Raw genomic sequence first — 20,741 nt, 5'->3', positions numbered from 1 at the left:
AGGTGAGATAGGGAGTAGTTAGGCATATTTTCTCTCATTATTTTTCCCAAATTTTTTTCTTTTTTTTTTTTTTTTTCTCTTCTGTTGTTATTTTGCAAATGTTTATTCGTTTTGTTCCCTTTGTTTTTGCTCATCCCTTTTCCCTGCTTTTTTTTCTCTCCTTTTTTCTCCCCGTTTTTCTCTTCTTTTTTCTCCCCGTTTTTCTCTTCTTTTTTCTCTTCTTTTTTCTGCACCCCCGAATGGAACATAGAATGGCTGAACAAGTGTGATATTCACCTGAACACTTTTATGAAGAATATGGAGAATTTTTTTTTCCCAATTCAGTTAAGTGTGTAGTGTGCTGGAAATTCTTTCACTATTTTATCACTTCACTCTTTCGATTTTTTTTTTTTTTTTTTTTTTTCCAGCTAAGTAAAATCTACGTACAAGGTGGATGTGTCAAATCTGCTTTGTTTAAAAAATAAATTTACATTCATGTGCATGAGTACTTGTGCATGCGCATACACGTCCATACACAAGTGTCAAATATATAAGTTCCCATGAATATGTGCCACGCATGTGGTTTTTTTTTTTTTTGTGAGCTTGTGAAATCAGAAAAACGCTCCAATAAGCATGCAACACATGCGCGAGCTAAGACAAATGGAAAAAAAGGAAAAAAGTGGAAGACACAACAATACGTTTATATTCACACTTATTACTATACACACTTATTCGTAGGACGCATTGCAAAAAAAAAAAAAAAAAAAAAAAAAAAAGAAAATTCATAGAAATAAACAAATGCTATATATTTCCTTTTTATGTTTTATTAAAAAAAAAAAAAAAAAAGGCATTTGTGTAGGAAGGAGGGGGTGAATGAGTTTCTGCAATTCGACGCGGTTAATTCTATTCATTTAATTGTTCATGTGACCATATTTTCCCTAGATGCTTAGTATTAGCCCGTTTATATGCTCATTTTTTTTTTTTTTTTTTTTTTTTTTTTCGACTTATCCATATTCGTTTATTTTCTCGTGTTTCCATGCATTTCCACTCATTTCCACTCATTTCCACTCATTTCCGCTCATTTTCACACACTTCTTCGCATTTCCACTCATTTCCACTCACTTCCTCGCATTTCCACTCATTTCCCACTCACTTCCTCGCATTTCCCCTTTTGTTATTTTTCCAAAAATAGTTCTTAATCTTAGCGTAAGCGAGAAATTTTATATTTCAATGAGGATCGGTTAATAGGTCGTCCATTTGCACATATGTACGAAAGTGCGAGAATATGTATTTATCTTTTTATTCTTTATTTTTTTCTTTTTTTCTTTGCTCATTGATGTTTGTTTTTAACCCTTTTTTTGTACCTCATAGTTTTTTTTTTTTTTTTTTTTTTACATTTTATTAACTAAGGTCCGGACACATGTACATGCAAATTAAAAATTAAAAGAAAGTTGGAAATTTTTTTTCGAAATAAATTGTAGAAAACGTCGTTATTTTTGAGCCATTTTTTGCTCCATTTTTTTGCTCCATTTTTTTGCACAATTTTTTTAAATTTCAACACTAATAAGCTAGTTATATCAGAGAAAGAAAAGGGAAATGAAAAAAAAAAAAAAACAAAATAAAGAGGTGTGTAAAACTTCACAGTGGTGTCTTTGTCGATTAGTAGGAACTGCATCAATAAGCTGTATCCCAACTATGCACACAGGTCGACTAAGTGAATTTCCATATCCATGATGGTAAATACTGAACGATAAAGGAAAAAAAAAAAGTAGAAAAGGTAGGAAAAAGAAAGTCTACAAAAATGTTTCCCTGATGGGATCAGTAATCGCTCCGAGGAAATTCATTTAGTGTCTTTCTTTTCCATTTTCTTTTCATTGTATCCTTTACTAGCGCATTTAAATAAATACACCTTTTTTCGTGTGTGTACATGCATGCACATTCATGCGTGCGCATATATAACCTCATTTGCGAAAGCACGTGTAACGATCCTTTTTCATAAAAAACTTTTTTCATAAAGTTTGATATTTCGCTCTGTCCTTTGGACATTTTTTCTTCAGTGAACATATACACACTATGTTCCCTTATCTTTGCACTTTCAAGATTTGGTCATATTTTAAAACGTAATTTTGATTGTGCATTTTGAAATATCCATGGGGCTATTTTTTATTTTTATTTTTTTTGCCTGAACAAGTCAGGTGGGATAGCATCAAAAGATTGCACATTAGCAAAAAAAAAAAAAAAAAAAAAAAAAAAAAAAAAAAAGGAACATAAAAAGGAAAATAATAAAGGAACATAAGAAAGATCGAGAAAATGAAAGAAAACGAAGTTTCATCAGAACCAGGTTAAGTATAAAACTTAATCATTCATCGCCCTGAAGTCAAAACTTAAGTTTGGATTTTTATTTTTACTTTTCTTTGAGCTCCCACTTATGATGATCAATCAGCGTGCACAAAATACACTGGACTAAGTTGTTCAGTTTGTTCGGTTATTCATTTTTGCAAAAAAAAAAAAAAAAAAAAAAAAAAAAAAAAAAACACATACATATATACACATATACATTCACACATATATATATACATCCACACATATATATATACATCCACACATATATATATACATCCACACATATATATATACATCCACACATATATATATACATAGACACTCACGCGAAAATGAATGTTCGCCATTTTAACAAACGACAATTATACTCAATGGGATGTAATCCATAGCACACTTCTACATTTTTAAACACAGACGGATTGAATAACGGGACAAAAAAGAACAAATATATATACACAAATAAAATTGATACAGCTATTAATGATTATTCTAAAAACACAGAATTTGTAAAAATATAAACAACGATACTTTACCACGATAAGAGAAATAAAAAGCGAAAGCGATTTTACGTGACTCCCATAGTTTTCTTTATATTTTTTCATTTATCAATTCCAGAAATAATATCCCCCGTAAATGGTTCCACAACCCCAAACTTATATTTCCTTTTCCTTGAGACTAAATATGTCAGGGCCGTTGCAGTTGAGAAGTTTCATGTAGGAATGGAAAAAAAAAAAAAAAAAAAAAAAAAAAAGCTACACGTGTACATGTTAAAAGTTGCACAGCATTACACTTTTCTTTCCTGTACCTGAAATTTTGGGGAAAGATTCGGTTGTTTCCTTTGTGAACGGAGGCCATTCAACTGCAAGGAGGAAAAAACGAAAAAAAAAAAAAAAAAAAAAAAACATAAGCGTGTTGATAAGCATTTGGGCAAACGTGTGTGCAAAAGAACTTCAATAGACAAACTCATAAATGCTTATAAACACATCTTGACTCACGCTATACGCCTGATTACATTTGCTAAAAAAACGAAATAATTTAACCGTTACATTCTTCAGCGTAGGCTTTTTTAATTTCTTTTTTGAATGATACAAATGTTTTTTTCCTTGCGCATGGGCCCATATAATTTGTGGGGGCAACACAGAACTAAGGATTGAGTGAGAAAGAAAAAAAAAAAAAAAAAAAAAAAAAAAAAAAAAAAAGATATAATAAGATAAAAGAATACAATGTTCGTGTACACACCTCTTGATATGTTTCGTTCAAAGTTGCAAATACGCCATGTCTGGGGGCTCAAACATGCGTATATATCTGTATCTATATATATCTATATGTATATGTCTACACGACCTCTGAGTCGGTTTTGAAAATGTATTTATGTGTCATTGGGTTCTAACACCACAGACATGCATTATTTTGATCACGCATTTATTTAAAGAATTACCTTTTCGCTTTTTGTCCACCGTTCTGGGCAGAGTTCCTCATAGTTGACCAATTTAACGTCTAGGAAGAAAGTGATGTAAGAAAAAAAAATGTAAGCCATTGAAAGGGTGTATGTGTTGGGATTGGAGTAACATATCTCTTAACTTCCACAAAATCAGCTAGTGTATACAAACACAAGTAAATCGTTTTTATTCTGCCTTTTTATTTATTTATTTTTTTTTTTTTGGTACGATTCCTTTTCGTTCCATTTTTTGCTGCTTCTACTTCTGCCACTGTTAGGGCTCCTTTATTTTTCCCATTTTGGTGAGTTCATTTCTATTACCAGATACACAGGGCCATTTCACGCCACACTCATGTGCCATTTGCTCTTTCATTTCCAAACTGATGAGACCTTTGGAAAAGAGAAATTGTTATACAAGCCATAGGTTTTACCACATGTGTAAACCCATACGACTGGATTGCACCAAATATTTAAAACACAACAGTTTCTCCACACAGAAACATAAAGAGGAAAAGGTTACCAATAAATTTTGTCTCCTCGCCACATAGACCTTCATAGTTATCGGGGGGCAAACAATTCAATGGATTTCCAAATTCATCCGATTTTAGGAACCATCCAGAGGGACAAGGCTATAAAAAGCGAGTCCCAAAAAAAAAAAAAAAAAAAAAATATATATATATATATATATATATATATATATATATATATATATATATATATATATATATATATATATATATATATATATATGTATGTCCATTTTTGCCAGAGCAAAAAGCTGTCCGTATAATCATTTGTATTATCCTATTATTGTGTTATTGCATTATTGTTCGATTTTTTTTTTTTTTTTCGTTTTTTCGTCCTCTTTAATTACGTCATTCATATCCACTTCACACTCCTTTATACATGGAAAGCTCAAGTTGCATAATTTCTCTAAGGCCACCTTCGAAGAATAAAGGAAATGTTAGTTGTTGTATTCTCATAGTTGGTACACTATCCCAAGCGATATAATATGTGATATTATACATGCTTGGGACTGTTCGTTATGTTCAAGTATGATGGTGTTTTTCGTCCTTTTTTTTTTTTTTTTTTTTTTTTTTTTTTGTTATATATGTAACTTTGATATCTTTGTCCACATTAAGTAAAGACACCCTTGACAGACAAGGCCCAGAATATTTTGTAGGGGCAGAACAACTCCCGTCCTCTAAATTTTTACCAAAAAAAAAAAAAAAAAAAAAAAGAAAAAGATAAAACAAAGCAAAAATAAAATAATATGTTACATGTTATAGGAAAGTAAACGATATATTTTATGGACAGTACTATCTTTAATCCATTCCTAAAAAGAAAAGGAAAAAAAAAAAAAAAAAAAAAACTTGATCAATGAATTATCAGTAGGATGTTCTCAATTGGAGTTTGCAACTTTCGATATTGTAAGTTATATTTATTTTTCCTTGGTAGAACTTTGGGACATCTCCTAGAATAGTCCTTTTTGCACAGTTCCTTTTAAAAAAAAAAAAAAAATTGGTTGGGTAGATGGGTAGAGTGATGGAATACATAGATGAATTTCTCTTCCTTCAATTGTATAGAAGTACATTTCACGTATCCAATCGATGGGTTCCACATCTAACCTTGCATGGCCAACTAGTCCCACATTTGTTGCTCCAGATTTCTTTTTGTGTATTAGTCATATTGGAGAAATCGTGGGATAATAGACATGTTCCTGTTAAGGTGTTTTTTTTTTTTTTTTTTTTTTTTTTTTTGTATGTACAGACAAGAAATTTTAAAGATTCGATGTGCGTTTTTCGAATTTGTATTTTCTCCTCATGAACCACATTAGGTTTTTGTTTTTCTCTAATTTGAACAAGTGCATCTTTGATTCTATAGGCTTACCTTCGTAAATTGCCAAAGGGCGGCATATTCTATCGTCCTCTGGTACCCATTGTTCAGGGCACTGGAGAGAATAATTTTTTTCACACTGAAAAAGGCAAGGCCTTACGATAGGAACAAAATTCATAAGTATTTAAAACGGAAAAGTGCAGAGTGTAGAGTGTAGAGATGGGAAAAGCACAGTGTATATCAGGGCGAACATCCGCACTGTTACTTATATCACCAGAAAATATGGCATTCTTGTTCCATAATTTTTTTCTGCTTCGTTGAGTCTTCTATTTGTAGAAAACGTGGACAGGGCCCACCATAGGACAAAGGGGCAATGCATTGACTAGAATTTCTCAATTCATGCCATCCTGAATTTTTTGAAATGGAGAAGAAAATATCTGTTGGTGTGGATAGCTTTCTGGTTGACGATAAATTTGGATGAATTAGTCTCGCATGGAAGGTGGAGGTAAAAAATAATGGGGAAAGGTAAGGTCAAAAATGGTGGGGAAAAGTTTAATTTTTTGTGTGTCCATCTTTCTTGTAGTACCCTCTGCGCAGGGACGTCTTCATCAAAAAGAAATGAAAAAAAAAAAAAAAAAAAAAAAAAAAAGAGAGAGATACATGTACATATATATCCATTTTTATGGTTAATTTTTTTTGGATGAGTATGCACAAAATAGGGATGATGGGGTGAGGGAAAGGAAAGTGTATAGATATGAATCAGACATATGTGGCATACACACAATTAGACAATTTTGTGTGTGCACATATGTAAAGCTTGGTGGAAACAAATGTTCATACGAATAGTCTTTACGGCAGGCTTTGCCATTTTGAGAAAGGGCTAAAATAGAAAACGGGTATGATCTATGTTGTCTTCATTTTTCAGGGGTCGCTCAAAAATGAACTAAACGGGGAGTCCCCAGATATGTACAACTTATGCAAATCTAATTTGTGCTTCCAGAATGTGCACAAATATATATACATATATATCTGCATGTATATCTGCATGTATATCTGCATATATATCTGCATATGTATGCGTAGGGGGTCCTCATTATAGACCTTCCCCAATGACAGCGCGAGAAAAGAGGAAAAAAAAAATTCCTTGGAACATGTTTCTTTGAAAAAGTCCCATAACGTCAAGGCAAAAAAAAAAAAAAAAAAAAATCACCAAAAATAATTACCAAAAATAATCACCAAAAATAATTACCAAAAATAATCACCAAAAATAATCACCAAAAATAATCACCAAAAATAATCACCAAAAATAATCACCAAAAATTACACCAAAAAATATACGAAAAAAAAAATTATGCCAACTGGTCGGTCTTGTACCTCGTTGAGAGGTTCATCATTACACCTTCCTTAAACTTTGTATTCACTTGACTATTTTTATTAAAATAAAAAAAGATGCGAGAAAAAAACGTAAAGCAGAACAAAATAGATGAACATGTAAGTGACATATGACAAGCTATATAAACGGAATATGAGCTGTAAAAGCTGCTTGAGAACAAATTGACAATGACTTTTTTTTTTTTTTTTATTCCTAGTTTTTTTTTTTTTTTTTCTTCACCCACGTAATGTCCGAAAAAGTTGTCCCATCCATTTCTGTGTCTACATAATATTTGTGTACACTGAAGGAACATTTGAAATGAGGTCCAAAAAATAAAATAAAAAAAGGGGAGAATTAGGAAAGTCAAATTGTATGGTATTGTTAGCTATGGAAAATGATCAGTCTTTGTGTATGTACACCGAACGGTTCTGAATAACATTTTATAATTGAATGGAGAGTCCTTCTCTTTCAACCCTTCCTTCCATCCGTTCTGTTTTTTTTCTTTTTTTTTACAAAATGGGTATAACAAAATTTAGATTAACGAAAAGGAGCCCAACAACAACAAAAAAAAAAAAAAAAAAATGAAAGAACAAATGAAATAACAAATGAATGAACAAATGAATACATAAATATGGCAAAACAAGCCTTTTCCTTCACTTTGTTTTTGGGGTAGACTTCTCCCTACATGTTACCACGTTTCAATTTGAAGACAAACTCAAAGTAACCTTCTTTGAATCGAACACACTTATCTCGTACAAGTAGAAACATTTGACTTGAAAAAAAAAAAAAAAGACTTAAAGTTCAGAAGAAGAAACAAAATAGGTTTTTATTGTAACATAGTTGATAGATCTAATTCAAAAATAATCCTTCTATTGTTATTATTGCGATAGGTGTAAAGGATTTCTACTTTTTGAAGGGTAAATACAAGTATGCATCCATGGAAGCTTCAACCTTTTCTTAAAATCTCAAAAAGATACATGTACACAACATATTCGAACACACACATTATGATCCACATACATAAGGCGTATGACTGACTCTCGTATGAGCATAAAAAAAAAAAAAAAAAAATTGGGAAGGAAATTATAATCAAACTATTTTGACATATCATCAATTGGTAGGAATACCAATTTGGTTTATATCATGGTTTTCAAAATGAGGGGGACATGGTAACTTTTCATTTTAATCCTTTTCAACTCTTCGATGAAATGAGATGCTATATATAAATGCATCTCCTTCTCATCAGGGTGATGTGTTTATCGTGAAAAAATATGGAAAGAAAAAAAAAAAAAAAAAAAAAAAAATAGTAAATCGGGGCTAAATACGTTTATAGAAAAACCGGCAGGTAAACAAATCGGCGTGACTATTTTTTCATAAAAAAAAAAGGAAAGGTAGATATTTGTTCCTTTCTCGGAAAGTAAAGTCCATTATTTTGCAGTTCTCTCGACGACTCGGAGTGGCCGTTAGCGGTGTACATATATATATATATATATATATATATATATATATATATAGAGAGAGAGAGAGAGAGAGAGAGAGAGATAGGGGGGAAAAGTTGGTTTTCCAAAAAGTAGTTCAATCAAGTTGCGTTGTAACTGCTTCAATTTGAATCTCGCCCAACAAAGTCATAAAACATTTGTGACAGCTACATTCAGTGCGTACATTGAGCTGGTTCGAAGGAAGACCAGACCAAACATCCCGAATATCCACCACGTCTCCTCCCCTACTGTCACATTTTATTCTGTGGATTTCTTCTGTTTCCCCATCTTCCCCATTCGTCAAACCAAATGGCAGACGAGGGGCACAGCGAAGAAGATGTTCTGAAAGCCCTGCTGAATTTCAGTCGTACGAATATAAGAAAAATAGAACAGAATGAGGAGACTTTGAACACTTTTTTCTTTTGTGCCATAACTGATTTTTTCTTGAGGTCTGTAGATAAATACAAACTAGCGGTACGTATTAACAATTACATAGCTAGCGAAGTTAAAAAAGAGAAAAAAATGGGGAACAAAAAAACACTTGAAGAAGTAAAGATTTTAATTTTATTTTTAAATTCATTATTTGAGAAAAATTTTAATAGAGACTTCCTCAGCATTGACATTTCTTGGGTATTTCACTTGATAAAATTAAATGGATTCTTGAACCCAATTCTGTTTAAATTTTTAGCATATATGCTTGTCTTAACATTTCACATGACAGAAAAGGGGGAAAAGGGCATCTTGAATCTTTTGCTTTTTTTATTAAACTGCATTAAGAAAAGGATTAAAAGCAATGTAAAAGAAAACAATCAAAATTTTCTTCTTTTTAAAAAGGCAAAAGGGTGTTTTCCCTCAGAAATACGGATCGCGGAAGTGTCAGATAAGCGAGATAACTTCGCGCGCGTTGAGGCCGAAGAGGCAGAAAAGGCAGAAAAGGCCGAAGAGGCAGAAAAGGCAGAAAAAGCAGAAAAGGCAGAAAAGGCAGAAAAAGCAGAAAAGGCAGAAAAAGCAGAAAAAGCAGAAAACGCAGAAAAAGCAGAAAACGCAGAAAACGCAGAAAACGCAGAAGAGACATATGTGCAGATCTGTTCTTCATACGCAACAGAGTTAGACGATGAAGAGTTTAGCTTCGGATGGTTGTGTCATTTGTTCATTTTGGTTGTGGAACAAGTGGGGAATAAGGTGAACCCAGTGGAAAGCACAGAGGAAAGAGGTTCAAGTGCAGATGCAAGTTCAGATAGAAGTGGATGTGCAGGGTCAGATAGAAGTGGATGTGCAGGGGCAGGTGTATATTTTCTCCCTGAGCGCAGGCACATCGGCAGGTATGCAGAAGTAAAGAACATCTCAAAAAAAATTTTGAACTTTGTCACTTTTGTGAAAAACTCCGAAATGCGTAACATTATAATAAAAGATTTCTGCTGCACAATCAAGGAATACATATTCACGAAAAGTGAATTCGAAGAAGTATGTTTGGACATCATCAAACGTATGTGTTTTTATTTAAGAAATGATCAAGTGGTGGATGTTGATTTTAAAAATACTGATATGCTAGTTCCAGAAGAAGGAGAAAACAAAAGGGAAAGATGTGACAACAGTTGCATTGAAAGTATGTCAATAATGAACACATATTTTGCTTTTAATGAAATTGTTTACTTCAAGGAAATTGATAAAATGGACACTGCTCTGTTAAATGATGTGTACAATTTTCAAGTGTTATATATAGACTACTTGTATAATGAGAAATTTTTAGAAAATGCACATTTAAGTGACGTGCGTTATTTTTTATTACTCATGAAGATGGCATATACAAATGAAATAATTGTGAAGAAGGTGATTTATATATTTAACATAATTGTACATAAATTAAAAATGATTTGCACAAAGAAGGAAATTTGTCTGTTTCTAGAGGCTTGGGAATTGTATGTGTGTATTTTGAGATGTATTCAAAATTTTTCCGTTCACTTATTGAAAGCCAATTGGCAAAAAATGATTCGTCTTTTTCTCATGGTTAGTTCTGTGAGAAAAAAATATGAAAAATGTTACAACGAATTAATTCTTAAGGACGTTGAAAAGAGGAATAGTAAGCTCATGGGGAAGAACAACGGTAGCGATTGGATAGGTCATCCATGTTCATACCCGAATACTGATGGAGTGTATATGGTTAAGCAAAAATTAGGAATCAGAATAACCAATTCCTCCACCCTTTTTGACGATTTAGATTTCTACATTTTTCAGTGTTGCACAAGATGTGATGGCGAAGGAAAAGAAAAAATAAATTTTGTACATTACGCTGAGTTCATAATGCTTCGACAGATGGAGATTCTTATATGGCTTTTGCTTCACCACAATAATGGTACTGTAACTCGTTTTTCTCTCTGTCAGATGTTGGACTATGGTGACCTCTGCACTGGGGAAGGTCGCACAAAGGGAGAATTCCCCCAGAATGGCAGAACTGGGAGAAGTGATAAACAGGATCAGCGAGACAAACTGAATGAAACGCTCGATGTGCAAACCGTTCTGAACAGCATGAGCGATACCTTTCTCTTCCACAGTTTCTTTGAGGAGTGCATAAAACCGACCTTGTTCATAAGGGGAGATATACCCTTCTACGAATTGCGAGTAAAAAAATTTATCATTTTGAAGATTTTAAAGAAGAATTCCCTTTTCTATGTTAAGCAGTTTCTTGCATGTTTGAACACACTAAAATTTTTCCATACTAATGTACGCATTATCTTGGAAAGTTTACTTCATTCCTTACATAATCTGGAAGGGCCTTACATATCTGAGGGGCTTTTCTCTTACAATCTCGTTGACCCCAATAGAAGTGGGAAAAAGGTGAGGACATTTGAGAAGGACGAATGTTTGCATCACAACCTGCAGGAAATTATTGTAGGAATCACAAAAAATGTAAGTAATATTTGCATAAGTAAACGGAGGGATATTCTTACACTAATGTTGCAGACAGTTGTAAAATTGAATGAGCACGTAACCATATTCAATTGTGTAAAAAAATTCTGTATTTTTCTGAATTTCTTCGAAGACAACTTTTTTGTTGAAAAGATGAATTACTTTCATGCCTTGTTGAAGTTAAATGAAAGTTGTATGGTAAAAGAAAATATTGAAAAAAGCTCTCAAAAGATGGTAAATTTAATTTCACTTAAGAATAAAAGCAATGAATTGTTAATAAACTGTTTTCTCAAAAATTGTAACAAAGTTGTATTGACGAATCAGCATGTGTATATATGGGGATACTTGCGATTTTTTCATTTATATGTAACATGTAAGGATATGCAAAATGAAAATTTCCTTTTTTGTACAGAAGCAGCAGAGACGAACGAATTGATGACTCTTTTCTTGTTTTATATTTTTAAGTATAACTTGATGTACCTCTTTGACCGGGAAAATTTGAACCAAGTGATGATCCACCATCTGAAAAGCTTGAGACATTTTCTCCTTTGTCAAGGGGAAAGTGCTACGTGTGAACGTGCAGTTGGAGTGGCAGATCGTGCAGCTGGAGTGGCAGATCGTGCAGTTGGAGTGGCAGATCGTGCAGTTGGAGTGGCAGATAGTGCAGTTGGAGTGGCAGATCGTGCAGTTGGAGTGGCAGATCGTGCAGTTGGAGTGGCAGATCGTGCAGTTGGAGTGGCAAATCGTGCAGTTGGAGTGGCAGAACATGTAGATGGCGTGGCAGAGCGTGCAGTTGGAGTGGCAGAACATGTACAAGTTCGAAGTGGCCATTTAAGCAAGAACCACCCCAATAAGGACAATCTTTTAAACATGCTTTTCCTTTTTGTTGATACTCTCGAATTTTTAGCACCAAATAACGACAGCACAGGGGCTAAACATGTTTCTTATTACAAAGGTGAAGTAAATTTCGAAGCAGAGAAGAATTATGCAAGAGTCAACAGAATGGACATATCAACATTTTTAAAGGAAAAAAATACTACTCCCCCACTACAACAGCAGAACTTCATAGAACAAAATAACCTCTTCTATGAACTGACAAAGGGATTGCACGATGAATGTGTAAAGTACATAATCAATTTTGCAAATGGTAAGAAGCAGGAGGACAGCATTAGAACCATTTTAACTCTTGCATTTATGGCCAATGTTGGTGTGCTGTTTCCACACGCATGTAAAGTAGTTCCAAACGAGATGATAATACATCTTGAGATGAAAAGAACTTACAATGAGGACTATCGAAAAGGGGTAAATAATGGACAATATGGAAACAAGCACTTTGAAAAGTTCCATTACTATAAGTACAAATTTGCATATATCAATATGTGCAACTGTGCACTCAGCAATTCCCCTCTAATCAGGGAGGCTCACCCCGAACGGCAGCAGAGCCAGGATCAGGTGGATAGTTTAAAGCCATCCGATTTTTTGAAGCAATCTGACAGTTTGAAGCAATCTGACAGTTTGAAGCAATCGAATTTTTCGAATCAATCTGATAGTTTGAAGCAAACGGAAGATGTCTTCACGTTTGCAGAAAAAGTAATTGGTGATATTGAGCTATGCAAGGACGAGCTAGTATATCTATACATGATTATCAGAAGATTTGTTATTCCATCGGTTTTTTGCGACAGCGTTGATAGAACAAATGAGGAAAATTCCCACGAGGAAAAAAGTAAAGCATGTCCCCATCGAAAGGAAAATCAGAAGAGCAATAAGGAGAAGATGTCAGATTGTTCTCTATGTACGAGCATAACAAATGGAAGGAGAAAGATTTTGTTTCTTCTGCTTCAGCAAAGCGATCTTCTGATTGACCGGTGTTGCACTTGTAAATATCCACCACAGATATTGGAACTTGTGTTTATAACCCTGTTTCATCCCTTAATTGTGAAATATGACATGAATTTGCATATGAACTCAAAGAAGCAGAGAACAAGCGATGGGCAGACCTTTTACCTCCTAAATTATGTGCAGAAAATTTTGGAATACGGGAAAACAAAACTATCGATAAGTAGAAGCATAGTGATTCCATTTCTTTCATCATTTTTTATGGCAATCATTGAAGGTAGTGACATAATTAAAGTGAAAAAAGAGTATATAGACAAAATTGTACAGGTGATTGTGGATATTTTGGTATACAAAGAGTTTGTATTAGTAGATTCGAAAGAAAGCTTTACAAACAATCACTACAAAATGAAAAGAGGCAATATTCTCTTACATCAATTTGTGAATGAACATATATGTTTCCATTTTTCCAATAAAATACAGAATAATGAACATGTTATATTCCCGTCTGATCTTTATCGAATACACCATACACCAATCTTCCTCAGATTGTTGACCCTTATGTTTTTGATAAATTTATTTGGCTTACTAGAGGAGAAATATTTTTCTCGTTACAAATTCTGTCAAGTAAATTTAATCCATATGAGCAAAGGTCATGATGTGCACATCCGAAATGCAAGACGTGTTGCCAAAGAGCACTTGCATGAAAGAAGAAAACTCATTTTAGAGATTTACGAGAATCTTCTTCTTCAGATTCTGAACCGAATAAAAAACAAAAATGTCACGTCAAACGGGAAGAAATGTCAAACTGGGAGAGGCGGCCATCCGACGAATACGTCGTCAGCTTGGCTAGCCACCAATTCTGCATCTGGATCTGCATCTGGATCTGCATCTGTATCTGCACCTGCATCTGCACCTACATCTGCACCTGCAGCCGCTTCCCCGCTGCCGTCGTCGAGCGGACACAACACGCAACTGAGGGGACTGCAAGCACTGTGCTGTTTGTCAAAATATTTTTTGCATCTAAAGAAGGGGAAAAGAAAAGGAATAATTTCAAAAGTGAATCAACTGCTACAAGATGATCATCTAAACAGCACACGGCAATACTTGGAATTATTTTGTCTCTCAATTAGTAATTCTTCCTTCGTTCTGCTCTATCCATATTTAAAAAAACATATCACAGATAAAAATACAAATTTGCAACTGGTTGTAAGTTCATTAATGATATGCTCTTACATCTTATTGAAAAGCAAGTTTAGTTATTACTCCTTCACAGAATTGTATGTCAGTTCATCCTTTTCTCAAGCTTGTCTCTCTAGTGGAAATTCCCGGATTGGAAAAATTTCCTTTGAAGGAAAAAAGCAGAAGACGCATGAACTCAGTGCAGAAGGAAGGCTGAAAAGAGCAACTAAGAGAAGGAGCAGAGATGATACAAGAAAAATTAAACAGATTGTCAACCAAATTGTGAAGAGAAATCAGAATAATAAAGAAGAAATTGTTAAAGATATGAAGAAGAGGTATTCACAAATGTTATCAAAAGTTATCAAAGAGAAGCAGGGGAGAAGCAGCTCTTGTGTTCACCCCGAGAAGGGGTTCCACAAAGAGATTAAAATCAATCAAGGAAATGATGATCATCATAGGGAGCAGCATAACCAGAAGCATCATTATGAGCAGCATAACCAGCAGCATCATCATGAGCAGCATAACCAGCAGCATCATCATGAACAGCTTCCCCATCAGGAATACGAAAGAGAAAAGATATACCCATCGAATAAGAGTTACTTTTATTCAGAATTTATACGCAAATGCTTAATTTCATTAGTAGAACAGGTTGTTAGTCTATGTTCATCTCACGCAGCATTAGTGAGAAGTATTGCACAGTATACCCTTTACAGGTTTGTAAAAATAAGAAAAGAAATTTTGACGAACCCATTTTTTTCATGTATCTATTCATATATTAAAAATAATAAGGACTGCAAACGGATTAGGAAAAAAATGAAAATACAATTTCATAAGTGGACTCCAAGCGCGTTTGATGATATCAGCATTCTACTTCCTGCATATAATTATTCATACAATAATTTCGATGAAGATATAAATGAAGAAAATACTAACACCTTTACACATGTTTTAAGGAATTATGAATTAGTCACATCATACACCTTCATTGATATGGTGAAAAAGGATGTACAGCAGGAAATGTCAAGTATCATGTTTAATATAGACTTGGAAAAGCAACATAAAAAAGAAGCTCTCTCCTTGAGGAATACCATTTCTCCCCCCAACTTTTCTGATCTTTTGCATGGAGAGATGTACATAAACCATAGAGAAGAAGCATACGTAACAGCGGATAATGAACCAAATGTAGAGAAATTGTTTTTAGGGATGGGTGAAGAAATATCAATAGAAACAATTTTGGAGAGAAACAAAAAAAATTATCAAAAAAAATTCGACCCGATTAATGATATAATCCAAATTAACAATGAATTTAGAAAAACTTATCATCAAATGGTAAGGGTAAAAAGAAATAAAAAATTAATTGTCGTGGCATCACTAATTGATAAAGTACCTAATTTAGCTGGGCTATGTAGAACATGTGAAATTTTTCAAGTGAAAAAATTATATGTTCATAATGCAAATATTGTGAAAGATTTTCAATTTCAGAAAATATCTTCCACTGCAAATAAGTGGATGTATGTAAAAGAATTAAAAAAAAGTAACATTTTAAAGTATATAATTAAAAAAAAAAAAAAATATTCCATCATAGGACTAGAACAAACCAATTGTAGCCAACCCCTAAACACATTTACATTTCCAGAAAAAACTATCTTAATTTTGGGAGACGAAAAAGAGGGACTCCCGTCCTCCATTCTTCTCTTCCTCCATTATTGTATCGAAATACCTGGAAAAGGAATCATACGCTCATTGAATGTGCATGTTTCTGCAGCCGTTACCATATATGAATATTTCAAGCAGCACATTCTGTGATGAGAATTTCCAAGATTCTATTTTCACCTCCCCGATTTAAGTTTTGCACAACCGTTTGTCTCCTGAAGGATTTTTTTTTTTTAGGGTATTGGGGGTGGGTGGGAAAGTCAATTGGGTAAATACATTTTCATGTATATATATCTATATATAGTGCTATTTTGTTCTTTTTTGGCACGCCCATCTTCGGCTCTTCCACTGCCAAACTGTGAAACTTCCAAACTGCCAAACTGCAAAAACTAAAACTGCACAAACAGTATAACACGTAAATGTAAATTATACTAGACCCGTTATTGAAACTCTGCCAATTTTTTGTAGGCCCATTTCGAGTGCCTACATTTCACGCAATGCAACATTTAAGTTTAACGCATGTACAGCACGGTGCTTTGGGTTTGTTCATTTTTTTAATATTTCAGCTTGAGCACTTCTCCATTTTTAAACTACAACAGGTGGGATGTTTGTGCAACTCGATCGAAGGGCTCAGTTAGGGGGGATTCAATTTGTTTGAATTTTCTTAATCCATGGATGGGTGTTAGTTGCATAGAAGATGTTGACTCCTCCCTATTTTTCACTTTTTCAAAACTGAGAGAGAAGAACGATCATATCCAAGGGGTTAAATCCAGCTAGCTTTTTTTTTTTTTTTTTTTTTTTTTTTTTTTTCCCTTCTTTTCCCGCATATTTTGGCTAGCTTCGCCTCATCTCCGAAATGAAGCAAAAGGGGGAAAACGAAATTTACGCAAAGTATGAGGTGAATTTAGTAGTGTCAATAATTTTAAAAAACAACTTCACTCGGGTGGCAATCCAGCTACCTGACTGTATGCTTGAAGATTCTCTAACCATTTCGAATGTCATTCAGCAAGAGATCCAGAAAAGGCGGAAAGGAGGCCCGCATGGGGTAAAAGTGGATGGGGTAAAAGTGGAAGGGGTAAAAGTGGAAGGGGTAAAAGTGGAAGACATGAAAAGAGAAGCCGTGAATGTGGAAACCGTGAAAGAAGAAGTAAAAAAAACACATGCTATCGAGTCGATCCCACCGACAGTTCCAATGACAACAGCAGGAGACGCTGGGACATGCTGTGGGGACGATAATAATTGCCAAAATGAAGCACATTGTAGTGATATGACCAACAGAAGTGAACCAAATGGAAGCAGTGAAGAAATAGATGTAAACATATACATATTAGGAGACACATCATTAAATGAATGCTGTGAGGATTATGTAAACGCTGAACATGTTCAATCAGATTTTTTAGTTCATTATGGAAATGCATGCCAATCATTTACTATTCCATACATACCTTCTGTTTACATATTTAATGAAGTTAAAGAAGGGAAAGAGGTTCTTTATAAAAATGTTATTCAGGATTTAAAAAGAAATAAAATAATAGGAAATGATAAAACATCTATTATATTATGCGACGTGACATACACAAGCTGCATTCCCAGTTTAGTGAAGTGTTTTTTCGAAAACAGTTGTAAGAAAGTTCTACTTGCCACTCCCCAAGGGAGGAGAGTAGATAATGTAGATCCTTCTGTTGGAAGTTCTTCCAATATGAAAAAGACTGATAAAATGAGATTATTTTTCCACATTGATGAAAATATTGTACAGGGAAAAACATTCCTTTCGGATGGTTATAACAATGTAAATGCATCTGATTCTAGTGAAAATATGAAAACAATACATTTTTGTAAAAAAAATGAAGAGATAGAGAGGTTATTAGAATCTGATATGGATGAAATCGATACGAACATAATTGTATGTTTACACAAAATTGCAAATAATATGGAGCAAAAAACGTGTTATGGATTTTATGACAACTATATCACACTTGACATGACTAATGATGATTGTGGAGGGGGGAAGTATGCGTTTCTATGTGGAAGGTTGGCAACAAAAATTATGTACAATGTGAAATTAGAGAAATTCATTTATAAAGTAATGAAAAAGGAAGAACTATCATCACAATCATGGGAAACTTTTATCAATGGAAAGATAGAAAAGAATACAAATATCTTTCTCTTTCCAAATGGAAATGTAAATTTAAAGAATAGATGTATGTTAGAATATGGAAATATAGCTGACTCTGTGTATATTTATGAAGAGCAAGTGGCGACGCGAAGAGACAACGAAGATGGGGAAGCAGAAAAAAAGAAAACTTTTTTTATAGGGGAAAAGATAACCATTTCCAATAGCCATTTTGAGAAAAGTGGAAATCCAGATAAACTACTACTTAGGAGGTATAATCTTATAGAAAAATGTAAACTTGTGGATACATTTGGAATTTTGGTTGCAAATGTAAATTTAAAAAAAAACAAAGAAATAAAAAATCTCATAAATTATATGTTAAAATCAAAGGGGAAAAAATGCTACACAATTGCTACTAACAAATTAAATAGTGCTAAATTGGAAAATTTTTCAGACATTCAAATGTACATTCTGATTACCTGTCCTGAAAAAAGTTTCCTAGAATTGTCTGATTTTTCGAAAAAAATTATTAACCCTTGTGAGTTATTTATTGCTTATGGTTATTTGGAATGGCAATGTAAATACTTCTTTGAATTTTCCCATTTGTTGACTCTCCCATCTGTTCAACACATATTGGAAAACATGAACAAAGGTAAGTATAATACATTGTGGTTCCATCGCTCCGAATTACATGAACTAGAAAATAATCCAAAGCAAAGAAGCAGCAGTAAAAACATTCTTCCAAATGAGAGTAGCAATCCTCCTCATAGGACAGAAAAAATGCTACAAAGTGAAAACAATCCAAAAACAACTGACGAATCAAGCAACCTCTTGGAAAAGTACCAAGATCTCATCGATCACTCCTTACCTATCCCTGTAGAAGAACAAAGGAAGTTTATAACTATGTTTCATGAAAAATCTCCCATGTGCATAAACTTTTTGGGAACTCTCAAGGAGAACGCTTCGAGGGAATACAGAGGGGTTGACATGAATTACAATATTGACATTGTTCCTGATATTGTTCAAGGGGATGATGGAATAGCCCAGCGCTATGAATCTGATATACGTTTTTGTGGCTGATTGTGGCCGGGCTCGTGAAGAATATCACCCATGTCTCTATGTCTGTAGGTGGGTGTACACCACAGGGGTCCCAAGTATAAGCAAGCATGGGGAGGCCAAAATGTGGGTGTATTTTTTATTATTACAGTTTTGTTTTATTTATTTATTTTTATTATTACAGTTTTGTTTTATTTATTTATTTTTATTATTATTATTTTTTTTTTTTTTCCCCTCAGACCCCACTCTTGTGTGCATATTTTCCTTTCCGTGAATTTTGACCAATTTTTTCTTCTTCTCTTTATGCCTCATTAGGTTTTTCCATTTTTTAAAAAGACAAACTGGAAAACTTTCTAACATATATAAATACATTGCACATAAATGTTGCAAAAAGTTGTTAACTTTGTTGCCATTTTCAAAAATAATTCGACAGGCCGTCATGTGATGGGTATTTTATTTTTTTCTTTCAACATTAAAAGGTTGGGAAGGGGGGGGGGGAAGTAGCGAATTTTTTACTTTCCCCTTTTTTCCCCTCTTTTGACAAAATATATTTTTTTTACGCACAGAACAGGGAAATGAAAAGTGTGTGCGTAAAGATATAGGAACTTAGTTTGGCAGATTTATTTTTTTATTTTATATTTTTTATTATTTTATTTTATTTTTTTTTTTTGACCTTCTTTTATATCATATATGGAGAATTCTTTCCAACGTATGTCTCCTTCCACCCAGAAAATAGCTGCGAGTTGTGCGGTTTGGTCCAAAAAAAAAAAAAAAAAAAAAAAAAAATGTATAATTCAACTTATCAAGTTCATGGTGACAAACCCGTGACATTTTCAAGGAGCTACAGGTTAATCTTATGCAGCTCCTTCCCATTGTGCACCCCTCAAGGAAGCATAACAAGGAAAAAATAAAGAGAAGCCGACAAAATGACAGAACAAATTTAGCGACAGAAATAAATTTCCTCCAACGGATGAGTCAAAAAAGGAATCACATGAAAAACAAGCAGATGACCCATTTAAAAAGTATGTTCTATCCATCCAAGCAAATCCAAAAGAAATCCTCTATTTTAAAAGTATAAGCATGAATATAATTATGGCAAAAAAAAAAAAAAAAAGAAGTAACAAAACGGAACAAAACGGAATAAAATTAATTTTGCAATGTCCACACTTTTGTGCGATAAATTATTTTTTTCCAAAATTTGATACATTTTTATAGAGAAGAGGAATGTACACTATGAATGTGACCACATATATATATATATATATATATACATATTGACATAAATGTTATGCTCGGCGAGGAGTTATTATCTTCTCTCGTGGAATTACAAAAATCCCTGACCCTTATCCATACGAACCATTTTAGTAGGAGAAAAATGATTTCATATTTACCAAGTGGTTGAAAAGACGACGGAGTTTTTTTTTTTTTTTTTTTTTTTTTTTTTTTTCCCCACCCTGATCGCTCTTCCATTTTGATAATTCTCTCAATTTGTTTTTCTGAACATTTCTTCGCTTGAATTATCTTTTCGGTCTGAACAATACCTCATAAGGA

General features: G+C 33.5%; 3 protein-coding genes across 3 annotated transcripts; 2 read left to right on the top strand and 1 right to left on the bottom strand.

The window, feature by feature from the left end:
- Positions 1 to 2,920: 2,920 nt before the first annotated feature.
- Positions 2,921 to 6,770, bottom strand: PGO_132140 (CPW-WPC family protein; the record flags this gene model as incomplete). Its single annotated transcript, XM_028689730.1, has 16 exons — positions 2,921 to 2,997; positions 3,128 to 3,181; positions 3,363 to 3,465; positions 3,761 to 3,819; positions 4,082 to 4,150; positions 4,281 to 4,389; positions 4,635 to 4,703; positions 4,879 to 4,964; positions 5,081 to 5,096; positions 5,256 to 5,297; positions 5,389 to 5,480; positions 5,651 to 5,751; positions 5,871 to 6,003; positions 6,183 to 6,199; positions 6,437 to 6,476; positions 6,698 to 6,770. The coding sequence occupies 16 exons, from the start codon at positions 6,768 to 6,770 to the stop codon at positions 2,921 to 2,923; spliced, it is 1,140 nt and encodes a 379-aa protein (XP_028545531.1).
- A 1,985-nt stretch (positions 6,771 to 8,755) lies between these two features.
- PGO_132130 (rRNA (adenosine-2'-O-)-methyltransferase) lies at positions 8,756 to 16,174 on the top strand (the record flags this gene model as incomplete). The annotated part of the gene is made up of 1 exon (XM_028689729.1): positions 8,756 to 16,174. One exon carries the CDS (start codon positions 8,756 to 8,758, stop codon positions 16,172 to 16,174), a length of 7,419 nt encoding a protein of 2,472 aa, XP_028545530.1.
- A 703-nt stretch (positions 16,175 to 16,877) lies between these two features.
- PGO_132120 (diphthamide synthesis protein) lies at positions 16,878 to 19,214 on the top strand (the record flags this gene model as incomplete). The annotated part of the gene is made up of 1 exon (XM_028689728.1): positions 16,878 to 19,214. The coding sequence occupies one exon, from the start codon at positions 16,878 to 16,880 to the stop codon at positions 19,212 to 19,214; it is 2,337 nt and encodes a 778-aa protein (XP_028545529.1).
- Positions 19,215 to 20,741: the final 1,527 nt, after the last annotated feature.

Source organism: Plasmodium gonderi (assembly GCF_002157705.1).
Source record: "Plasmodium gonderi DNA, contig: Chr13, whole genome shotgun sequence".
Taxonomy (NCBI): Eukaryota; Apicomplexa; class Aconoidasida; order Haemosporida; family Plasmodiidae; genus Plasmodium; species Plasmodium gonderi.
Note: the sequence above shows the minus strand (reverse complement) of the source record. Positions and strands in the feature narration are given on the sequence as shown.